Source organism: Rhinatrema bivittatum, chromosome 4, assembly GCF_901001135.1.
Source record: "Rhinatrema bivittatum chromosome 4, aRhiBiv1.1, whole genome shotgun sequence".
In the NCBI taxonomy this organism is placed as follows: Eukaryota; Metazoa; Chordata; class Amphibia; order Gymnophiona; family Rhinatrematidae; genus Rhinatrema; species Rhinatrema bivittatum.
In genome coordinates, this window is record NC_042618.1 from 375,077,591 (window position 1) to 375,090,941 (window position 13,351).

At 40.2% G+C, this 13,351-nt stretch overlaps 1 protein-coding gene across 13 annotated transcripts in view; it reads left to right on the forward strand.

Annotated features, from left to right (window-relative positions):
- Positions 1-13,351, forward strand: part of CACNA1D (calcium voltage-gated channel subunit alpha1 D) — a 513,308-nt gene that overhangs the window by 388,817 nt on the left and 111,140 nt on the right. For 6 of the 13 annotated variants that reach the window (XM_029600875.1, XM_029600877.1, XM_029600879.1 and 3 more), the window contains 2 exons: positions 551-634; positions 2,820-2,903. In XM_029600875.1, coding sequence (XP_029456735.1) covers positions 551-634; positions 2,820-2,903 — 168 coding nt within the window. The remainder of the gene's footprint in view (positions 1-550; positions 635-2,819; positions 2,904-13,351) is intronic. The other 7 variants (XM_029600887.1, XM_029600881.1, XM_029600882.1 and 4 more) reach the window with 2 other exon arrangements.

Sequence of the window (13,351 nt, forward strand, 5' to 3'; positions counted from 1 at the left end):
CAATTCAGATTTCTGTATCTCAGCGATGTTAAAACCCTTGAATTGTAAACAAAGTTCTATTAAAGTGACCAACAAATCAACAGCATATCTTCACTGACTAAGAGTCCACTTGTATAAACTAAACTTTCAATATCCATTCCACTATTTATTCTGTATGCAAAAGAAGAATGTGTCACTTAAGTCCGACAAAAGAGATGCAAATATGTCCCCAGAAAATTACTTAAAAATAAAGTCAAAGGGCATTCCTTATCATTGCACCTTGAAAAAAAACAGTTTTCTGTTCAGTGAAGTATGTTTGGGCTTTCTTTCTACCTGTCTAAATGCCTTTCCTTCCTTAGACAGCATTGCTTTGCCTACATTTTATTATTTGCATTATCATTCATTGATATTTGTTAATTCTGTATCTACTCACCTCCCTGCACCCATCCCCCCCCAACCCTCCTCCCCCATCAAAACCCAGAAATTGCAAAAAAAAAAAAAATTCCAAATGTGGTTCTCCTGACATTTCCCATGTAACCATGAACATTTGCATCCTACCTGCTCTGTTCAGGGCTATTTTAGTGATGCCTGGAATACGTTTGACTCCCTCATCGTTATTGGCAGCATTATCGACGTCGTTCTCAGTGAAGCTGATGTGAGTATACCGCAGCTTTCCCATAGCCCCTTTCTCTCGTCTTCCATTTCCTTCTTCTGGACAAGTCACAGATTGGCACATGATTTTTCCCAGTGGTACTTTTATTTCATTCTATGATGTGAAAATGTGCACTTTCAAAGTCATTTCATGCTTGGGAGGTCTATATGTTATGAAAACTTTATACAAATGACATTTTTGAAGGTAAAAAAAAAAAAAAAACCCAGTAAGAAAATGGCAATCATACCAATGCCATAACTGCCTAAGAGGTCAATGTACTAACCTGTATTACAGATCATGGAAATAGGCCATTAACATGGGAGATGTTTCTCATGATAATTGCCTATTTGTGTAATATGCAAATCAGGTATGCAGTCATTTTGTTTTCTGTAAAGTTTGTGCAAAATTAGACTTTATTGCAAAAACTTAATTACATCCTCTAAGTTACGTTTTGTGGAAAATCACTGATTTGTGCAATGTTCTGCAATGAACTATGAACATTGTGAACATTGCTAATGATATGACTTACATAATTCTTCAGCTTATTAGTGATTTTGAATAAGTTTTATGCTTGCGCTCACAAGCACAAAATAACGAGCAAAAATACCAATCTGGATCATTTATTAAACTGCAATATGTGCCACTGGAGGAAGAAAATACTGTGGGATTTAATATGTATTTATTATTTATTTAAAAGCATGTATTACCCGTCCCTCAAAACGTTCAGGGCGGGCTACAAGAAAATGTTCATAAAAGTAGACATAATAATATAGTTATCTATGTTAAAACAAATTAAAACAAAACATAAATGCCAAGGGCCAAGAAATGCAAACTGGAGAAAAAAGCAAACCCCTACAAGACTTGTTTCCCTGGTGGTCTAGTAGGGGTCTGGAGCACCCCCTAGGCTCTGGGCCCAGGGGTGACCATTTTTCAGTGGTGTCAGCTACCCCTATCATGTGATAGGGGCAAAGGCCGGGCCCGGGCAGCTGGCATCATTATGAAAAATGGATGCCGCTGGGCCCAGAACCTAGGGGGTTTTCTGGGCCCCACCTAAACCACCAGGGTTGGCTAGGGTAAGGATGGAGGAATCCATCCTTGGGGGCCACAATTTTTATTGAAGGAGAGGGATTGTGGGCAGGAGATAGTGTCAGCACCAGGACTGGGGGTGGGGGGAGGTGGGACAAGGGTTCTGTACATACTCCCCCCCCCCCCCCCCCCGGGGTGTTTTCTGAACTTTTGGGAGAAGGAACGGGTGATGTGGGGCCTAACAGCCCACTTAAGCCATATCCTCAGGAGCATCAGGCTATGTGTTAAAGTCCTGGTGCTCCCAAAAGAAATTAGCTACAACTCTTGACTTTAGCTAACTTCTTGCCAAACAATGTGGCATGTGATATTTTTGATTTGAACGATTTTGATCAGTAATGAGTGTGATGCGAGGGCTGAAATAACACAAGGTATTTTAAATACCTCACATTATCCCTGAGTTAGGCCATTTACCACACAAAAAACAGTGTTTTTCAGATAGTAAATGTCCTAACGCAGCTTAGAAAACGAGTCCCTTAGGTTGTAAGCCCTCTGGGGATAGGGAAATACCTACAGTACCTAAATGTACTCTACTTTGAAGTGCCTGAAAGGCGAAATATAAAGCAAATAAGCTGAATCTGAAAATAACGTGGCTTGCGATTTTTCAAGCAAGCTGCATTATTTTATTTCCATGAAATTGCCTAGTAATGAGCTGCTTTGCATGCATTTACAAAACATTTGCATGCAAAGTAATTCATTACAATTTTGGTAATATTTGGCTTAAAATAAGGCACAGCATTTAAAATCACTCACTCAAGGCTTTTATCACAAAGTAAATGCCTAACGTGGTTTAGTAAATATACCTGAAGTTGAGCTAAAATTCACAAACATGATCACATACATTATTAAATGCACCTTAGTACAAGGTCCTCCGAATCTGAAAGCTTTTAAAAGTTTAACAAAGTGGTAATACTATTTGGAATATAGGGTGTCCAAAAAAGCTTTCATTTAATATTCTGCTTTCTCAGACATGAAATGGAAAGTTGCAGCATGTTGAAGTACAAAGCTTGACTATTTCTCGCTTGTAATTCTGTCCTTTTCTTGTTTCTCTTTTCCTGTTGTCTTGTATTCTCTTTCCTTTCCCACTGAATTCTTGCCCTAACAGCACTATTTCACTGATGCATGGAACACTTTTGATGCCTTAATTGTTGTTGGTAGCGTCGTTGATATTGCTATAACCGAAGCTGATGTAAGTAACAACCAATCCTGAATCAAAAAGTAATTGTCATCATTTTATTGAAAATTATGGACATTAAGATAAAAATACTATAATTCCCATATCTTTTATTAGCGATTGGATCATTAGCTGAGCCTGGTAGATATAAAAAAATGCTATTTGACAAAGCAAGCGGTCTTTCATTTATGAAATCATAAAAAAATCAGTTCTTCTTCTCTATCCCAAATATATTTTTGTGTCTAGTGATTTGTTTATGAATTTATTTATGAATGAACCAGTGCTTCGTTGCCAACCAGCCCATTTTTGATACCCGCTTTTGTCATGAGTATATCCTGGTGATAAGGCCAGAAAACAAAATTATGATTTTCCAAGATATTCTGAATAGCATATTTCCATATTTTAAGTTCCATGTTCCTTCTTCCTTCCCCTGTTTAGGTCAGGTTAGCTTGGAACATGATGGGAACTGTTTTTAGAAGTGAGCAAGCAAGACTCAGGCTATTGGCTGACTTTTGCTCTCATCTTATCCTTTCTGAAGGCTCTTCGTTTTTGCTGAATTTTGTTATATCAGATTTGTGTGCCCTTGTGGAATTAGAAATTTTCCAGGTAGCTTAAACTAGGTGCAGAAATAGTTGAGATTACTGCTGAAGCATTTGTTGTGTTCACTGAAGAATATAGAGCCAAGTGTAAAATATATGGGGTGTACCAAACAACAGCATGTTTAAAATCCATTTGTCTTAAGTACGTGCACAGTAAGCAAAATTGTAGGCTATACTTTATCCTTGAATTCTTCATTAAAGCTTTTACCTGAACTTCCTGATTTTTCCAATGACTGCTTCCTTTCTTGTCATAGGGCACAGACTTCCTCTTAATTGTACAATATAGTAACAGTTTCTTAGCTGTACCACCAGTGCAGTCATCTCCTGAACTGTGACAATGTCAATTAATTCCCTAGCTGCATGCCCTTTTGTTGTTCGTGATTTTTTAAATGATTACAAAGCAAAGCTGTAAAGACACTATTTGCTTTCAAATTAGAAACCACCTGAAATAGCCAGTGGCAAAATGTAAAAAAAAAAAAAATAGCAGGTTATATAATCCTGAGGAACATATTTATTAATAATCATGAAGGATATACTTATTTGTTCTTTTAAGCTCCATGTTTAAAAGCTTCAAAATCATGTCAAAATTTCTCTGTTTAAGAAAAAAACAAGAAATAGAAAGAAATAGTCCAAGTCCCAGGGAGCATTTAGGTTTCATCAGAAGTCTCCATAACTCTGGCAGGGTTTTATTCAGAAATAACTTTTCCCCCTTTCTGTCCCTAAGATAAAACAAGCCTTTGTTGAATGAGGCCCTAAGTATCAAACCAGAAATTGTTAGATGCATAACTGTGAGCAAACTCTGCTGGTAAGTGTCCATCTAAAAGACTGCTTGGCTTAAAAGTCAGCTGTGAACACTTTTTCTCTAGCTGTCCATCTAACACGATGGTTATATTTCCCCCCAGTAGAAAGCCTCGCTGCCTGAGGACCCCAGTTATGCTGGTTTGATTCTTGGTGGAGAGATACAGTTTACTGATGTTCATTTGACTAAAATGAAATTAGTACTTATGCATCTTGGGTTTCAGTTATTATGCAGTATTGCACATCTCTTGCGCATAACGCATATACAGGGCCGGTGCAAGGTTGTTAGGTGCCCTAGGCAAAACTTATCTTTTTGGGATCCCAGAGCTAGTAGTATGCTTTTTTCCGCTGCCCGCCTCATAAACCAAGCAAGGCAGCCTGACTCTGTGGGCCCCCCGCCTTGTTCCCGAGCAAGGGGGCCATCGCCTTTCTCGCCTCCCGGCATTGACGGCTACCCCGCCGTCATGTGATGTCACCAGCACCACTTGTAATCCGGCCCAACCGTTGCGGGTACCCGCCCCTCCCTTTCAGCTGAGACATAACCCCAAACATTGTAGAACATTAAACTGTGCTTACTAACATACCACACCTAAGGTGCCCCCACACCTAAGGTGTGCCCACACCTAAGGTGTGCCCACACCTAAGGTGCCCACACCTAAGGTGCCCTCATCATCTTTCCCATACAGAAGATCCTGTGCCACCGAGGACCTTAGCTCTCACCTAGACTCTCAACTACCTTCCATAGATCTTTCAAACCCAAACACAGCTCTCAGCTCCTGGAATACCATCACAAAATCCATAGCCAATAAATTATGTCCACTAGCAACCAAAAAATCACTCCCAAACGCCTCCAAAAGACAACCATGGTTCACGGAAGAATTAAGAAAGCTAAAACAAAGTCTAAGACAGAAAGAGAGCAACTGGCGCAAATCCCCTAGCACCAATACACTCTCCATCTACAAAGCCACCCTCCACCAGTACAAGTCCGCTACCTCAAACTCCAAAAGGGACTTCTATGCATCCAAGATTCACCACCTGATCTTCGACGCAAAAGCCCTATTCGCCTATGTCTCTAATCTAACCCAAATTAACCCCCAGGAGATTCCCAGTGACCTAGCGCAAACCAAAGCTGAAGAACTCGCTCTACATTTCTACAACAAAGTCAACTGCCTTCTAACACAATTGCCTTCTAATCCCCCCGATCCTACTTCCCCCCCGACTCTTCTGCAACCCTCCCTCAACAAAAATGGTCTGGAATCACTTGAACCCATCTCTACCTTAGAGATACAAGCTCTTTTAAGGAGAATGAAACCCTCCTCCCACCCATTGGATACTATTCCCACTAAACTGCTCTTGGCTATCCCTGACTCCATCGCCAAATCACTTGCGGACATCATAAATTGCTCGCTCTCCCAAGGATCATATCCTGACGACCTCAAATTGGCCTCCATTAAACCCCTACTCAAGAAACCCAACTTGGACACTAAAGACCCTAATAATTTCCGCCCCATCGCCAATCTTCCATTCATAGCTAAGATTCTAGAAAAAGTTGTAAACACTCAACTCTCCGACTACCTTGAAGACAACAAAATTCTATTCCCCTCACAATACGGTTTTCGCAAATCAATGAGTACAGAAGAATCCCTCCTCATCTCCATGTCAGACTTCATTTTAATGGGCCTTGACAAAGGTCAATCCTTCCTCCTGATTCTACTGGACTTATCAGCGGCCTTTGATACGGTCAACCATTCCACTCTCACATCCTTACTGGCTTCTATAGGTATCTCAGGCACCGCACTCTCATGGTTTAAATCTTTTCTCTCCAATAGAGGCTTCAAGGTTAAGATACAGAATAAGGAATCATCTCGAATGGACTCTTCCATAGGAGTCCCCCAGGGCTCCTCGCTGTCGCCTACACTCTTCAACATTTATCTCTTACCAATCTGCCAACTCCTCTCCAACCTTAACCTCAAACACTTTCTTTACGCCGACGATATCCAGATCGTGATACCCATTAAAGAATCTTATATGAAAACATTGGATTACTGGGAAAATTGCCTCCTTCAAATTAAACGCCTCCTATCCAACCTAAACTTAGTTTTAAACTCATCCAAAACCGAACTGCTGCTCATCTCCCCAGATAACAACAACTCCATCTCTAATCTTCTGGCTATCCCTACTACCACACAAGTGAGAGACCTAGGAGTCTTAATTGACAACCGGATGAACCTTAAAGCCTTCATTAACAGAACCACCAAAGATTGTTTCCACAAACTCCAAGTTCTGAAAAGAATTAGACCGCTCTTCCACTTTCAGGACTTCAGAACTATTCTACAAGCTATCATTTTTTCCAAGATCGATTACTGTAACTCTATCCTTCTGGGCCTCCCTTCCTCCTACACTAAACCACTTCAGATAATACAAAATGCTACAGCAAGATTACTGACAAATTCCAGGAGAAGGGACCACATAACTCCAATCCTAAAAGATCTCCACTGGTTGCCAATTCACTTCAGAATCCTCTACAAATCTCTTTCCATAATATACAAAACCATCCATCTACATATTCCACTCGACTTACAAGTCCCTTTCCAAATATACAACTCCTCCAGACCAATTAGAGACACACTCAGAGGATCTCTTCAAGTACCTCCTACTAAAACCACCAGACACATCACTTTAAGAGATCGGGCCCTCTCAACAGCCGGCCCCACCTTATGGAACTCCATCCCTCCCGACCTCAGACAAGAACCTAGCCTCCCAACTTTCAGGAAAAGACTTAAGACCTGGCTGTTTAAACAAGCATTCCCGGACACCAACTAATTCTCACACCATCAACCAAACGTTATCCAGCCAGTCCTACTAGACGTTATCCAACCAGTCCTACCGCCTTCTCCGTGTAAATATCTATAGCTTATATTATAGATATTGTAAATATCTTTATCTAATGTAAATATCTTTATCTAATGTTATCCTCTCCTTTTTTTCTTCTCTTCTCCCAGTTTTAATTCCCTTGTTATTTGTAACTGCTCACTTCCACAGGTTACTCTGTTGTTCATTGTACACCCCTGTTATATGTAAACCGGCATGATGTGATTGTATCATGAATGCCGGTATATAAAAATCTTAAATAAATAAATAAAATAAATAAACATAGGTAGCCTCACTGTTTTAATATTCTAAGACATTATGCATTTTCATAGTATTATAACCTTATCCTTGCAATCGGGGCGGGTGGGTGGGTTTCCTCGTTGCTTGAGTGATCCAAAAAGGATCACTCAGAGTGTGCCGTGGCCCTTTAAGGGGCCACGAGCGTCATCAGAGGGCGCCACCGGCGCCTCACCTTACAACGTCATAGCCCCGGGGTGGGGCCATGACATCACTTCATCTCCCCCCCCCCCCCGGCCCGCCAAAAAAACAGGTAGGAAGGGCAAAATGGGGGGGGGGGTTCTGGCCACCCACCATTCCATTGCCTCCCTCCCCCCTGTCCTCAGTCCCTGGGCACACTGGCATCAAGGGTGGGCTCCGTCCATGCGGCATGGGACAAACCTATCTAGTAAGAAGAATAAATATTTCATAACACCTGATGATTAGAACAACATCCAGTAATTAAAAGTTATACAAATTTTCCAAATACCAATAAACTATTTAAAAACAGACATATCAGACAGCACCCAATAATTAAAATTAATAAAGATAAAAAAAAAAATCCTCTGCTGTCCATACCTGGGATCTTTTCAATTCCAGATGCCCTGAGATTGTTGTGGATTAGCAGGGAGAGAGGAAAGGAGTTGATGCTCATAAATGTTATCCTCTCTCTCTCTCTCATATGTACACACATACTTGCTCGCTCATACATGCACACACATGCAGACATGACCTTTCTCTTATACATGCACACACACACAGACATGCTTTCTCTCTCATACATGCACAAAAATACACATACACGCGGACATGCTATCTCCCTCACTGCTCCTACCCTGGCTCACAAGGCCAAAAGCAACATCCTCGACCTTCAGCCCCCCCCCCCCCCACAGCCCATAGTGCTCTTCCTTCCTTCAGGCCTGTGGGAGCTGACAATTCTCTGCCTCCTGAGCAGTTTCCTACAGCTGAGCAGGGACCGGAGCCAATGTTACGGCTTCCTGAGCAGGCGTGGCCACGCTGCTCAGCTGCTGCTGCTCTTCATTGCAGCTGGCCCGGGCCATTAACGCTTCTTCATGCGGTGAGGATGCACTTTTCTTTCCGCCTATGTTGGCATCAGCATGGTCTCTCCATCTTCTCGCCCGCACCAGACCATGCTGTGGTGCTTTCTCTTCCAGTCACGCGGGCAGGAAGAAAGAGAGACCATGCCGATGGTGCCCCCGATCAGTGGCGCCCTAGGCACTCACCTAGTCTGTCTAGTGCTTCCACCGGCCCTGCACATGTAAAAACATGTGACTGGAAATGACACTGTAGAGAAACCTAGCAATAAAATGCATGTTTCTTGCTGCTAGATTTACTGTGATTGCCATCAGTTTCAGGCTTCTTACTAATGCTCAGTGATGATCTCCATTGAGTAAACTTTTTTTTAAATGAATTTGCTATGTATATTTTGCTCTGTTTTCAATTTTGAAATGCAATGTCTTTTTTTTATGTGTTTCTGGCTTGCTTCTTTTTTTTACAGTATTTTTGTGAAGCCTAGTCAAGATTTGGTTTACATTAGCTGCTTTTATATTCATTATCCGTAAAAATAGGACCTCCTGTGTTCTATTCCAAGAGATAAACTAAATAAAGAAACCCTAATAAGAGAATGAGGTAGAGACCTTCAGAAAAATATAGCAGAACAAAATACTATAAGCATTAATGGTTCTTTATTTTGTTTATTACTTTTTCTCTCTATTTTTTTTGGTGTTCATTTTCATTTTTGAGTCTATTCCAAGAGATTATATTTTTTTCAGCAACTTTCATAGTTTTATATTTACAGATCTCATCTTCACATATTATTTTACCTTTTTTTATCTGTAAAACTCATAATAAATCCTCTGGCAAGGTGTGACCTGAATAATAACACACATATTTTAGTGGTCAAAACTGCAATAAAGTTAACATGCATAAGGTACTTACAAGTCCCTGCTTCTTGGGTTAGTTGATGCCAGGGATATTTTGCAGTGATTCTTGGCATCAAGTGGATTTTGTGTAGATAGGTTTGAAGGAAGGGTACAGGGGTTAATTGTCTAAAAAGGCCAGAGCACCTCACAGCTGTCCAGATTTTGACTGGCTTAAGTTAAACATCTTTTCAGCTGAATCTAAGCACCTCCTTAATTGGGTGGCTAAGATCTCTTTAAAAATGCATCCTCTAATGTAACATTCACAACACAAGTGCTGGACATACCATAGAATATGCATGCATTGTCCATGTTCAGCCCTTACTCCAATTGCTGCCTTACTTAACAGAAGGGTAACCAGCAAGTAGAGATGTTTCTTGTTTCAAAGAAGTTTTCACAACAATTTGACAGGCTTTGAATACTTTCAAAGATTTGAGTTGGTGCGATAAACCACCTTTTTATAATTTAAAAAAATAAAAAATCCACATGTGGCAAAATCCATTTTAGCTCTGTGAGAAATCTGAAAGTGATCTGAGGAAATTCATGGTGGAATTCTTTGAATCAATAGATCCATTTCAGATTTTGGTGGCCCTACTTCCACTTTACCCTGAGAGCAGCTGAAAAGAAAATCAGATGTGATTTCTGTGGCTGATCTGGATGAAGTCTGAATTGTTCACAAATCTTTACTGGCATGAAAAAAAAAAGGGAGACAAAAGTTGTTGAAAAGTTGGAAAGTCTCAGGCCACTTTTGATGTAGGCCAATACAGAGGATATTACATTCAGGTGCCTCAGACTTGCAAAATGTAATAGTCACACATGGTATAAAAATATTATGGTAAATACAAGTCACATTTAATTTTTGCTGCAGTTGAACACTGCTTTTGGTAGCCTTTATCTCATCAAATAACCCTTCTCACCAAGCATATAAACACTTTTTTTTTTTGGGGGGGGGATAACTTTCCTTGTCATCTAATTGGTTTTCATGTTCATTCTGTTTTAGAAACTTATTCAGGCAAGTATATAAAATATGCATATGGCATATAAATGAGTATGTACAGCACTGCTAAAGGCTATCTAACATTGTTTGTTTCTCACACCACATTTTGTGTTCACTGTTGCACATTCAGGAAATCTAACTTGGTCATCTAGATTTAACATTTTGTGACACCAGAGAACATTGACTGTGAGCTTGCTGGGCAAGAAGCCTCAGAGTCTGTGATTCTGCTTAGTATCATTAGCTAAGATCAGGAAATCTAAAAGGAAAATTGAAATACAAACATAAGCACATGTATGCCTTTTTCAATCACAGGAAGGTTACATTGGGATGTACTGTAGTTGAAAAAAATTCAGATGACCATTAATGGGTAATAATTATATAAAAGCATGTTCACCTACTGTTGAATGTCAGTAGACACTGCTGTTTTTAGCTCACATTTTTATTTTTTTGCAAATTCACAAATATATGGTTGCCAGTGGCACTCTGAAGTTGCTAAAATATTTCACATTTGTGGAGGGAGTTTTTTCTCATGCTTTCCATTGTACAGGAAACCAACCTGTTTTTCATGGTAAGCATTTTGCTAAGCAGTGAGTCATGGCAGATTGGAGCTGGGAAGACAGCTGGCTGGCCACCCTGTAAATACTGGGAAATATTTATCTTTGTATAACCATACTGGTGGGAAGAGAAGAGAGAGAGAAGAAAGAGAATGTCATAGATTCACAGTAAGAACCATCCTCAGTTTTACAGTCTTGGAATAAGAGGGTAAAATAACTTTTCTTATGGCTTCCATGGATATGGAGTGGAATTTGCTTGCCCCATCAAGGGTCAACAGGTGTATCATTTGGCAAAAACACTGTTTTATCCAGTTTTTATAAAGCACATTCTTTTCTGAGGTTGCAACCAAAATGCAAATTCCTATAACCTGGAAGACAAGTGAGTAGCTTCTGCAAAGCCACCAGTGTTGCTGTCTCTCCTAAGACTGGCCAATAGGGGCACATAATTGATTAAATAACCAAAGGAAATACAAACCCTGAAGGCTGCAGAGGACTGGGTGAGAATCATGATTGGTAAACTTTGCAGAAGCCTTCTCTGCTCCTAAATTACATCAGAGTGCCTAAGGTCAAAATTAAAACTTTTGCCAGCAAAAGGAGTGGAAGGTAACACGTTACAACATGGCATTGCGACAACCTTCTCAGAAAGTTATTTGCTTCTCTTTTTTGATGAAAATTTAAACATTGCCACAGTGCATTTTGACAAGACAAACCCTCTGTACATTTGAAAGATTTTAGCAACTATGATTTTCTGCTTGTGTTATATTTATTATATATGTACAAATAAGACTATTCAAAAGTTTCCTGCTATGATTCTTTGTAGAACTGGAAGTTTCAGGGACACGGTGCTGAAACGGGAGACTTTTGATTAAGTCTATACTGTACTCTAATATGGATTGTTTCGCTTCACATAAAGGATTTCTTATTTTATTTTTATTTATCATTTGATAATAATGCATGATAGTTTTGGAGGATTTTTAAGATTGATTTTATTTAAATGATTTATATTCTCTTGGGAAAAAATTTCCAGCAGTAAGGTGGTGCAGGAGTAGTTCTAATATGCAGTTGTCTGGAACATCTTTAAAATTGAAAAACTTAGGGAGTGTAATTTTCAAACAACCCTCATAGCAATAAAGTTGGTGTGCACATTGTACATGCAGTCTTTACCAAGTGTTTTCAAAATGAACGTGTGCAGAGTGGGCCGGATTTTAAAAGCCCTATGTGCGCCAGGCCTATTTTAGAAAGGCCCGACGACACGAGTAAAGCCTCGGATGCATCTAAGTCCCAGGGTTTTACAAAAGGGGCGGGGGGGGGGGGCGGTCCGGGGGCGGGGCCAGAGGCCTCCAGCACAGTAGCCATTTGCTGCTATGTTGAAGGATCGCGTGCTGGCAGGCTGCCAGCACGCGCACTGAGCAGGCGCAAAAAGTAAGTTAAAAGAATTGAGGGGGATTAGGATAGGGCTAGGGGGCGGGAGGGTTAGGGGAAGGGGTGGGAAGGTTAGTTTAGGGGGAAGGGAACGGGGAAGGCTGTGGGCATTGGCGTGCGCAAAATTCACTAGTGTGCACCCCCTTGCATGTGCCGACTCCAGATTTTATAACATGTGCATGCTTATGTTTGAAAATTTACCCCAGTTTCCTTTGAAAATACTTGAACAATTAACTCCGTACATGCACGCATTCAACTGCATACATTTCATCTCCTTTTTGGAGGATGTAGCTTATATGTGTACACTTGGATGCAATACTTTTTACAATCAAATAGGAAGCATGTAAGTACCAAATTCACTCTAGAATACCTCTCCTCGGTGCACGTACAAGTACGCAGGAAACTTGGTTATGAACAGACTTTTACGTGCACTTAGCATGGGTCAGTTTCAAAATGAGCAATTATGTACAGAAGATTGGGTTTTATGCACATAAATGATTTTGAAAACTACCCCCTACAATTTTGTTTTTAAGCATAAAAAGGAGAAGTTTGGATATTTTAACCGCTTCCAAGCCATACAAAATAATTTGTCCCGTTTCTGAGATTGATAGTAAAGGTGCACCTTTAGTCAAAGTTCAGGTTTGAAATATCTAATATTTATTATGTGGAAGTAAAAGTCAAGAAACAAGTCATAGGTGATCTCTTTTAATTGGACCTACTTGATACATTCTGGTTACTTTTGAGAGCTGAGCCCCCTTCCTCAGATTAGTGCAGAATGAACTAAAGGATGATATTGCTCAAAGCTAATTACAGGGAGGGTAATTTTCAGAAGCACGTCTGTGAGTATAGCACTGTTTTACTCACATAAATGGGATTTTTTTTTTTTAATTACCAATCCTATATGCCGGTAAAGTGACACATGTATGTCCGGTTTGTGTGTAAAGTTTATGCAGGCTGTTTGGAGGTGTTCCCAGGGATGGTATTAGGTTAGGGTTTGAACATATGC